This window comes from Malurus melanocephalus, unplaced genomic scaffold (assembly GCF_030028575.1).
Source record: "Malurus melanocephalus ecotype Western Australia unplaced genomic scaffold, MMel_1.1 scaffold_629, whole genome shotgun sequence".
NCBI classification, from domain to species: domain Eukaryota; kingdom Metazoa; phylum Chordata; class Aves; order Passeriformes; family Maluridae; genus Malurus; species Malurus melanocephalus.
The window spans coordinates 89,946-100,144 of NW_026623861.1; the positions used below are offsets into that span (position 1 = coordinate 89,946).

The window sequence follows — 10,199 nt, forward strand, 5'->3', positions numbered from 1 at the left end:
ACTGGTASGGTATCTCCGTCCTTTGCTCCACAGTGGTTTAAAACCCGTTTTCCAAAGCTCCTGGAAGGCAGTGGACAGGCTCTGGAGGAGGTTCTGCAATGGGTGACCATGGCTTACCAGTGAGCCAGCTCCAGAATTCTGCTCTTCATCACGAGGGGGCTCCGTCAGGCCATCTGCTGTGGCTCCACCCCCATCCCAGGATCTGCATCCCAGTGCCAGGATGTTGTTCCCAATGCACAGGACAGCCAGGCAGCCCTACGAGCAGTGGGGATGCTTTGGAGGGCACCAGGCACATTCTTACCAATCTAAACAAACACTTTTCTTTAATCTGGGTTTTTCATGCTTAATTAAAAGCTGGTTCAAAAATACACTTACCATTTTGGGCTGGAAGTCRCCATGAAGCAGATAGTGAGGATCTGTAGGTTTATTTCCACTGAAAGGCAAATTATTATCTCTATAGTCACAAGTAGGTGTGCTGGCCATGACTACATAACCTTCTGAAATAGTGACTGACTTCTTTCAAGAGATTTTTTTTTAAAGAAATATATGCTTACAATGTTATTTTCCAAGTTGCTCAGGTCTCACACATCGGTAACACAATCCTGTGCTTATAAACTACCACCAARACAGCCCTAACAGGGGGGCCTGGCGAGCTGGCTCCCTTTGCTCCCACAAAAAAAATGGATATGCAGAACAATTCCTATAAAACCTGAACCACACCCGTTCTGTCTGGGAAAAAAAAGAGACGAAAGAACAGCAGAAAACAGGGATACAGAGGGCTGAGCTGTCTGGGATTCCTGCAGCAAGCACTGTGGAGAGCCACTCATAAATGTCAGGGCTGATTTTCCAGACCAGCTCTTCAGATGGTGTTGGAAGAGAATGGAGTGATGCCAGGAGGCAGCAGATGCAGTTTTGGGGCCCAGGGTACAGTGTGGGAAGACTCTAAAACCAGAAAAATAAAAAATCCTGCCTGCTGCAAACATCCAGGATGGACTGCAATGACAAATGAACAAGCTGCCATACACTCCATTCTAAAGTGAGGAATAAAGAAATGATTCATTATTCACTTTATTCACTAATAATGATACAGAATGTACTAAGGGCCCAGTGATTCAACATATGATTCAGTAGGAAGATACATCTCAGGTTGAGATTTTGCAGCATAACTTGATAACAAAGGTAATTTCAAATGCTCTTCCTTAGAGGCCTCCCTTAGGCTTCATTTCCAGTCTTGGGCAGGGAACTTTCGATGAATTAACTGGGCACAGCTGCAATCTCGGGGCAAAAGAAGCTCAGCACAGGGCTGGCAAGGCACTGTTAAAGAAGGGCTGGAAGTGTTTAGAAGAAGTGTCTGGAAAAGAAGTGTCTGTCTGCACCCATGCACTTCAAACTCAGGCTGTTTGCTCCTACATTTTCACCACTGCCAGGTTTCACAGCCCAAAAATCCTAATCCTCCTGGTGAGGAGCAGATCTGACACGGGTGTCACACACCAAAAATGCAAATACAAATGCAAAGCACAGTGTCAATCTGAATTGCCATGCTAGGCCAAGCTTATTTTATTACATACATTCTGCAATCTAAGGACTAATATGTTCATAATGTAAACATTAAGCATACAGAGTTAAAATTCAAGGCCACAATAGTTTTTTGGATTGTCCCTTTTTTTTYTTTTTGTGTGTGTGTGTCTTTGGTTGGCCGAGATCAACTCGTAGTGTATAAATGCATAAGTTATATAATAATTATATAAAAAGGAAAAAAAAATAACATTGAACTTGTATACTTMATTCTGACAAACGCACAGCGTTCGCGACTCGATAAGAAAAACTGGCGCCCGCCTAACAAAAATACTCAGGTGATTTCTGATTTTGGCAGTCAGGGGTTGTCTCTTGCTTAAACCAATAGAAAACAAACTCCCTAAGTAATGATGAGGTTCTAACTGGCAACTTTTAAATATCAAACAGAATTCCAGTTTTGCTTTTTTTTCTTCCTTAAAAAAAAAAAAAAAAGAGATGCATATTCTGATTTCTCACTTCTGCTTTTCCCTTTTCCTGCTTTTTATGACTACTTAATCAAGTCTGTTCCTCCTGAAATACTGGGAATGGTATAATACTGAGCAATACATTTCACAAGTCCAAACAAGTGTTTCTTCATAGTCCCAACAATACAAAGTTTTCAGTCTTTTCAGTCTCTACTGGTCAAGCAGTTTCTTTCCTCCCTCCTCACCACTTCATCCTCCTCTTTCTCCTTCCTGCCTCCTCTGTCAGGTGCAGGCCTCTGATCTAAGTCATACACTTGCCCTCCAGCACGTTCTCATTTCCCACATTTGGCTCAGGGTTCCTGTAAAACTGTCAAGGAATCGGAAAGTTTGGGTTGTCTTCACAGTTTGAGCAGCTGATTCGCTCTGAAGAATGGATCTTGTTTGATTTTAACTACAGCAAGGCTGTTCTATTCCAAATCAGCTTCCACACTAACCAGTCTTTTCTGTTGATATGTTTCTATTTTTAAATACAGATTGGTTTTTTTTCCCTTTTTTGTTTTTTTTTCCCTTTCCCCTCTCTTTTGTAATAATCCATATACTGTATGTTAGGTCACTATAGACTTACATTGCTGTAGTACAGTCCCAGTTTTGCACTAGCATGATATCAAACTTTACACACAAGCTTATCAACTTTTTAARACCACCAGCTTCCGTAGGTTTTCCTTATCATTTCATACTTTCACCTACAATAGTCTATTGTTGTTTGGTCCACAGAGTCGATGCCCATATACATTACATTTTAGTATCTTAATACTTCTTGGGTATTTCCTTTTAAATCCCTACTAMAAAGAGTTTTTTTGACATCTATTTTTAATGTGGTTTTTTGTTTGGTTTATTTTTTTTCTCCCAGCCAAACCTTCACTTGTCTCTTTAGGCACTTTTAATTCGACTACTCCAACAGAGTTTGTTGCGATTCTGCGGGGACTGAATCCGCAGGAGAAGAGTCTTTGCTTTGCCTGGTGTTGGTTTTCCCACCCCACTTAGTAGTAGGTGCCGAGATGAGAAGGCATGTGAGCAGCCGGCAGCCTGGTGTTGGGGTAGATCCCTCCGGTGGGCGAGTTCCAGTACGGGTTGGGGGCAGCAAAAAAGCTGGACGACGTGACRGGCAGGGCAGGGGGGTGGGGAGCCACAAAGTTCATCTTCTGCGGGTGCGCGTGGTACGAGCTCATGTAGGGCAGCTCCGACGGGTACTTGTACATGGACGACTCGGGCGGGTGCGGCTGCAGCGCCTGGGCGATGCCGTGGAAGTCRAACTTGTAGGCGTAGCGCTTGCCGTGCACCTTGGTCATGATGTTCTTGTCGTAGTAGTAGCGCAGGGCRCGGCTCAGCTTGTCGTAGTTCATGTTGGGCTTGCTCTTGCGCTCGCCCCAGCGCCGCGCCACCTCGTCCGGGTCCGTCATCTTGAACTCGCCGTTGGTGCCCTCCCAGGTGATGCAGTTGGAGTTGGAGCTGTCCGACAGCAGCTCCAGCAGGAACTGCCACAGCTGGATCTGCCCGCTGCCTGCGGGGAAGAACAAAGYGGGAATGTCAGGGCTAAGCCATTAATAATGCCAAGGCATCGATTCCGCGGGCTCTCCCCGAGGACCCCATTAGGAAACACTGTGATGTTGGCTCCTAATCCTCCTATTAACCAGTCCCCCTTCTCCCAGGACTGCCTCATGATAGCCTGAAGAGCAGGGATAATTGTAACATGTCATGTTTTCCCTGGTGTGAGTGGCAGAATGCCATTCCATGGAGATTTAATTGTTACCTAATGTCACTCGGCGCAGACAATTGATGGGGAAATAATACGGCGCTCATTTAGGAAACTAATCTCTAAAGTTCAGCACAAACAGCTCTCACTTGCGTAACTCGCTGCTTGTTCTCACAGCGTTATGTTGCAACTAAATGTTCCTTGCTATGGAATGAGCCCACACAAAATGRAGAAGTTTAGAGCAAGCTGGGCCCGTGCCAAACCATATCATCCCTTTGCAGCATTTGGGGAAATGCAGAACGGAAACTTATTAGCTTGCTGTTGCACTGCATACAACCAGAGGGCAAAACAATTGCAAAGAACAGTGAAAAGGTCCATAAAATACATCCTTGTCATCATTCTGCTTCAAATGAGTTTAAGTGATTATTTTAAATTAAGACATAAAATGTCACTGTTGTGTTTTTCTCACTCTCTGCCAATTCCATYGCAAAAAGAAAATGGTTAGTCTGCTGTAAACTTTGCAAAAGTGAGGTAGAGCAACAAAATTTGACCATTTTAGACAACAGAAAGTRGATTTCAAAGGGCCTTGCCACTGATAGCCATGTTTGAAGCTTAGCATTTCTTAACAAAGCAGCGCTGAAATGATGCAAAACGCAGCCGAGGCAGCTTGCGACGCGATCTGTTTCACAAGCAYGGTGTCAGCAGAATTTGTCAACCAGCCTGGATGTGCTAACTTTGAACTACATCTCTGACCAGGAATTGCTTGGGTTCCTTTCTTTCTTTTATCCAAACCAGCTCTGTGGGTATAATAAACAAGCTTTTCTTTAGAAAGCTTATAGTAGCAATTACAGTATTGAGCTAGAGCAGCATCTGAAACCCATTAGCAGTTTATACTTCAGTGCAACTGAAACCCGTATTCATTTAAATTGTATTTATCCAAACTGTCCTTAATGAATTTCTTCTGTTCCATTAACATGCATTAAATAAACAAACAAACAAAAGAATCTGTGGTATGAGCAAGGCATGCAAGTTTTAATACACGAAACATAACAAGAGGATTAGGCTTTGAAAATCAATAAACAGTTCAGCACTGGACAAAACACAAATTTTTGAATAAGCAATCCAACATATGTTCTAACATAAACACTTGCCTTCCAAATGTAATATATAGTCCTATGAAAATAAATGGTTGCTGTCAATTTCCTTTTAATGAGAGAGTAATTCCACCAATTTATAAACACACAAAACATGTCAAAGCACAGGAATGATGGCGGGGAGGAATTCCATATCCAAATGTTAAAAAAGCATCCCAATCCAGATGGTGTCAGTGCCATCCACAGTAATGAAGTCTACCAAATGGACACTTGATAAAATTTTAAAAGCAGTGATTTATGAGCCAATCAAAGGGATCCAGGCCCCCACTTCCAGTCAAGACCAATGTTACCTGGAAATCCCCACTACCTCAGGCCATTTGGAAAATCCTRTTCTTAACACTTCCTTAATTACTTTGCTCTGCCACCCAAAACTRTTTGGAAAGTCAGCTAATCTAGAAYTGAATTCAATGTCACTTGGAATAAAGCGAAAGGAAATGCATCAGCTTTTTGGCAATTTCAGGCCTTGAAGAATCATAAAATTGTTGTAAAAAGGAGCATTGTCACTGGGGATTGAGGAGATCTGTGTGGAACAAGGAATGCCATGCCCTGGGACTGTCCAGGCAAGGGACACAAGTGGAACACTCAGTGCCACTCTGTTGTGGTGGCTTCTGGTGTTGATTATGGTGCTCAACAGCCACAGCATGTCCTCTGGGCCTGGAGCAGTGAAATCTGCACAATTCCCAATCAGAGCTACTGAATCAGCCAGAGGATCCCTTGTCTTTAGCAAAAACAGGCTCATCCAAGGGAGGACTCAATGGTTCTGCAGGTGTTTTCCAACCTGAATGACTCTGTGATTCTGTGATGATTCTCTTCTGGTTTACAAGTCCCTATCCACAATGCACCCCATTGCCTTCCTGAGGTGGGAGAATATTTTTAAAGTGTTTAACCCAGTGTTTATTCTTTGTAAATAGATTATTACATTTCCTGTTTTGGTTYTTTTTCCCCTATATATTTCTGCTAGTTTGGGTTATTCAACCCTAGATTTTATATTCATCAAGGGCAGTATGACACTGTGTTGCAGATTAACAGAATCTGGGAATAAATTATAAATAGATTTTGTGTTAGATTATTTTTGCAAATAGATTATTCATCCCCAAATTTYGTATTCATCAAAGCCAGTATGACACTGTGTTGTGGATTAACAGAATCTGGGAATAGACTGTAAATAGATTTTGTATTAGATTATTTATGAAAACAGATGATTTATGCAAATAGATTATGCATCCCCAAATTCATCCCCAAATTTTGTATTCATCAAGGCCAGTATGACACTGTTGWGGATTAAAGAATCTGGGACACAGCTGATGTAGACTGGTAAGAGATCTGTACCCTTCTGGAGGGGTAACTGCAGACCAGATGGGGTCTCTCACACCCCTTTAACCAAATCCTGATGTTCAGGCAACTGAAGTGAACTCCAGTTCAAAGGTTGGACTCTTTGGAGGTCTTTTCCAATCTTAATCATTTAAAGATTCCTCAGTCCCACCCATCCTTGTGTAATTCAGATCTGAAACATACTGGGTACCATCAGCTCCCTCTGAATCTCACTGAAGTGTGGTAAAATCAGGGCCATCACCCCCCAGGTCTGGTCTTAAAGCTGAAGTGGGGACACTGTGCAGTGAAAGGAAASCCTCCCAAATCCACAAAACCCTCTCACCTGGATTTGCAAGACGGCTGCTGGTTGGTCCGAGAATCTGATACGGATCTACAAAATTGTGAGAGAAAGATTTAAAATCATAGGACAACCATGTCAAATATTTTAGGTACTATTTCTGAACCAGAAAGGTTCAGTAACCTTTGTAAGGTGCGGTATGTGCACCTTAACTGCCTGATGGGACAGAGGTTCCAGCACCTAAGCCATTTCCTCTCTCTGCATGGCAGAATTTGCATGTTTTTATTTCAAACTCGGTGTGCAAGGATAAACATTTGCCTCTTCTTACATATTAAATACAGATGTGTATATTCAGAATGTAAACTTTGTTCTGAAGTATTGTGGCGGTGGTGTCCCCATCCCTGGAGGTGTCCCAGAAAGACCTGGAAGTGGCACTCAGAGCTCTGGGCTGGGGACAAGGTGGGCATTGGRCACAGATGGGACTCGAAGAGCCTGTGTCAGCCCCACAATGCCTGCAGCATCTCAGCATTTCCCTCAAGGAATTCCCTCTGGAAAGGAAAATTTACTTTGGTCTGAAGTAGAACAGGGAAAAGGGAAGACTGTGACAGCAGGACCAAAGCCAAAGTGATGGGCTGAAAGCACTGAAGGACCCTGTCACTTTTACAGCCAACAAAACAATCAGGTTACATTCCTCACACATTTAAATAATCTATGCAGCTCTCACACAGCCATTAAATGGTCCTCAGGACTTGCATAAATCATCAGTGCATTTCTAGGAAGATTCTCGTGGTTGGAAGGGGCAGATTAGATAAAGGACTSTTTGGGCAAAAATCAGTGTTACACTTCCCAGGCAGTCTGTGCACGAGTTAATGAGACCTAGTTGAACACAGTGCTATTTAGCTGTAACAAAAACCACAATAATGATTTAAAATCCATGTGATAAAAACTGGCTCAGAGTCTTCTGAGCTAAGAATATCCTCTAAATCTCTTTTATTTCCTCCTTCTAACCTTTTGCTGTTAACAAAAGCCACGACTGATTTAGGTTCCTTGTAGTGCTCTCCAGCTACCTTTCCAAAATCCAGCTGAATTTGCAATATGGGATTCAGTCCCACCCCATGGATTTGCTGCTTTGAAAACACAAAAGGCCCCCATTTTGTTAAACCATTACTCTACAAACCCATAAACTTCTACTTTCTCCTCTGTTTCCCAACAGACTGAGAATCCCTTTTACATTCCTGTTGTGTTTCAGGATGGGAATTTGTGTTTCAAATTCAGCTGGGTTTCTGTAGGCTGTAATCCATTCCCCTTTTTTTGGCTCATGCACATTTTCCAGCTGTTAGCATTTCAGCTACTGGGGTCTTTTGACACCTTTACCTTCCACCTTTGCACCTAAACTGTACATAGGCCATTTTTTTAACAGTATTTTCACTCTGCAAGGTTGTCACTGCCTTTAAACATTACATTGATCTCAGATTMAGCTGCAGACCCAACCCCACACATATCTGAGGTTTTTGTGGTCTCTGAAGTGGTGTGAAGCAGACTGTGCAGTTTGGCTGCTAGGTGAGAGCTGARAGCTGCCCTTCTCATCATGTTCCACAAACTCAGGCAGAATTCAACCCAAATGACACCCACCTAACTGAGGACGCTGGTCTTCTGTTTTGGGAACTGTTGAGGATGATGGCTGGGTAGCTGAAAATGGGAAAAAAACAAAAGTGTTCTTATTTTTCCAGTTAGGAAGTCRGTCACCAAACCTGTGAGAGATCCCAGGCCTGGAACTCCTGCTGCCCTCTGCTCCAGGATGGACACAACAGATTTTAAGCTTATAAAAAGCTTTTTAAGACTCTAAGATGATGGATTTKATGAAGTTTGAGTTTGAGGAAGGATGTGGCTGCCCAGGACACCTCCCAGAACTGCCTATACAATTGGCTTTCAGCACAGATAAACCCCCTCCAGAACTCCTGTAATTCCTTTTGGAGTCTAACCCATGTTTCCCCAGCTGTGCAGATTTTTTTACCTTTTGACTGAGGGCTGGGGTGGCTGTGACTCGTCCAYGCTGATCTCCTGGCTTGCTCATAAGGCAAATCTGTGAAGAAAAAAAAGACACTTATTAATGCAGATATGGCCTGAAGCAGTTATGTCCAGAAAGGRCACGTTTAGGAGGGAYTCAGCATTTGGGAAATGCCTGGGARTTCTTTGTGAAAACCTTTATCATCTTTACTGTCTCTATAACCAACAAACCAAGCTGTGCTCTGCGCTGCTCTGCACAGGTGCCTGTTCCTGTCAGAAGTSTGAGCTGCAGTGAGATGGGTGGTACAAAGAATCTTTAGAGACTGTGTAGAGTTCATCACTTCCAAAGGTTCAGGATKCAATCCCTTTAGTCCCCCTCCTCATCCCAGGACACCGAGGAATGGCACACCCTGAYACCATGAATAATTTGTGTTAGAAGTCTCACAGGGAAAATCCCCCAAGAGCTCATTTTATGCATAAACCAGGTACCATTTCCTCCCCAAATCAGTATCTAACAGTATTTCCTTCCAAGAAGACAGAATTTAGTTGATTTACCCCTTTCTGCCTCTTGGGACAAACTCCTTAAAATCACACACTTAAATTTTCATTTCCCTTTCTTTCATTTACTCATTACTTCTATTTTATTTCAATGTTTTAGCAAAAAAAAAAAAAAAAAAAAAAAAAAAAAAAAGGAAAAAAGAAAAAAAACTCAACCGTGAAAGTTTGCTTCATAAAGCAAATGTAGTAAATTCAAATGTTTGGTTCACCCTTAGAAATTTTGGGTGGTTTCTGTGCTTTTCCATGGCTSACTTTAACACATTAGCTGAAATCACTGCCAAAATCAAAGACTTATGGAAGTTCCAGGATCTCAGGAAGGCAGCAGTGCCCACCTGGTGGAACTAAGTCAGTGCAGATGTCTTGACTCTTAACATTGCTTAAGTTTTATTTCAGAATTCATGTTTGGGAACGAAACCAGTTAGGAAGTAAAGGAACAGCCCCAGACTGGCTCTGTGCAAGGCAGATGTGTCTGGCCTTTTCCAAGCACTGGGAGAAGCAGCACTGAATGGAAATAAAGTGTAATGTGAAATGCACAACCAAATTGCCTTTAATTTATTTCGTCTGTTTGGCTTCAGCAGCAGCCTGGCACTGCCAGCACTGCCACCTCCCAGAACCTCACACTTCAAAACCTTTGCTTTTGCTCAGATTTGCAACTGATCTTTGTACTGCATTTTCCAAAGAAGTGACCTGGTATCCCTGATTTCCTGGCAACTATTCCACAGCCTTGGAGAAAATAATGTGAATTTACAGGTGCTTGTCTCAGAGCAAAACATGAATCATTGTAATCTGCAGATGTCCTGACCAGCTTGAGATTGACACAGCCTGGAGCCTTTGCCTTCTGACAAAAAGAAACGAAAATTCAGAATTGCTCTGGTCACAATTCCAGTAGGTTCTGAGTTCTGTCTGTGCTGAGGGGACTCAGCTGTGGGAGGCTTGCAGGTTTCTTGTGCAGTCCGGCCTTGCCTGCCCAGTTCCCTACCTCCACTGCAGGTTCTCTGCCTTCTCTATAGTTTGCCAGGGAGATTATGGTGACAGAAGGAACCAATTTTTTCCCTCCAGTTTTTCCATTCCCTGCCCAGCAAGATGCAGTGCAACTCCACGCAAAAACTCACGTCCCTTCTCCCTTCTTTCTCCCTTCT

At 42.9% G+C, this 10,199-nt stretch overlaps 1 protein-coding gene across 3 annotated transcripts in view; it reads right to left on the reverse strand.

Moving 5' to 3' along the window:
- Nucleotides 1-1,523: 1,523 nt before the first annotated feature.
- Nucleotides 1,524-10,199, reverse strand: part of ERG (ETS transcription factor ERG) — a 141,654-nt gene continuing 132,978 nt past the window's right edge. For all 3 annotated transcript variants that reach the window (XM_057383392.1, XM_057383390.1, XM_057383391.1), the window contains 4 exons: nt 8,510-8,578; nt 8,128-8,184; nt 6,541-6,588; nt 1,524-3,540 (listed from right to left, as the gene is read on the reverse strand). In XM_057383392.1, coding sequence (XP_057239375.1) covers nt 3,020-3,540; nt 6,541-6,588; nt 8,128-8,184; nt 8,510-8,578 — 695 coding nt within the window. In that variant the 3' untranslated portion in view covers nt 1,524-3,019. The remainder of the gene's footprint in view (nt 3,541-6,540; nt 6,589-8,127; nt 8,185-8,509; nt 8,579-10,199) is intronic.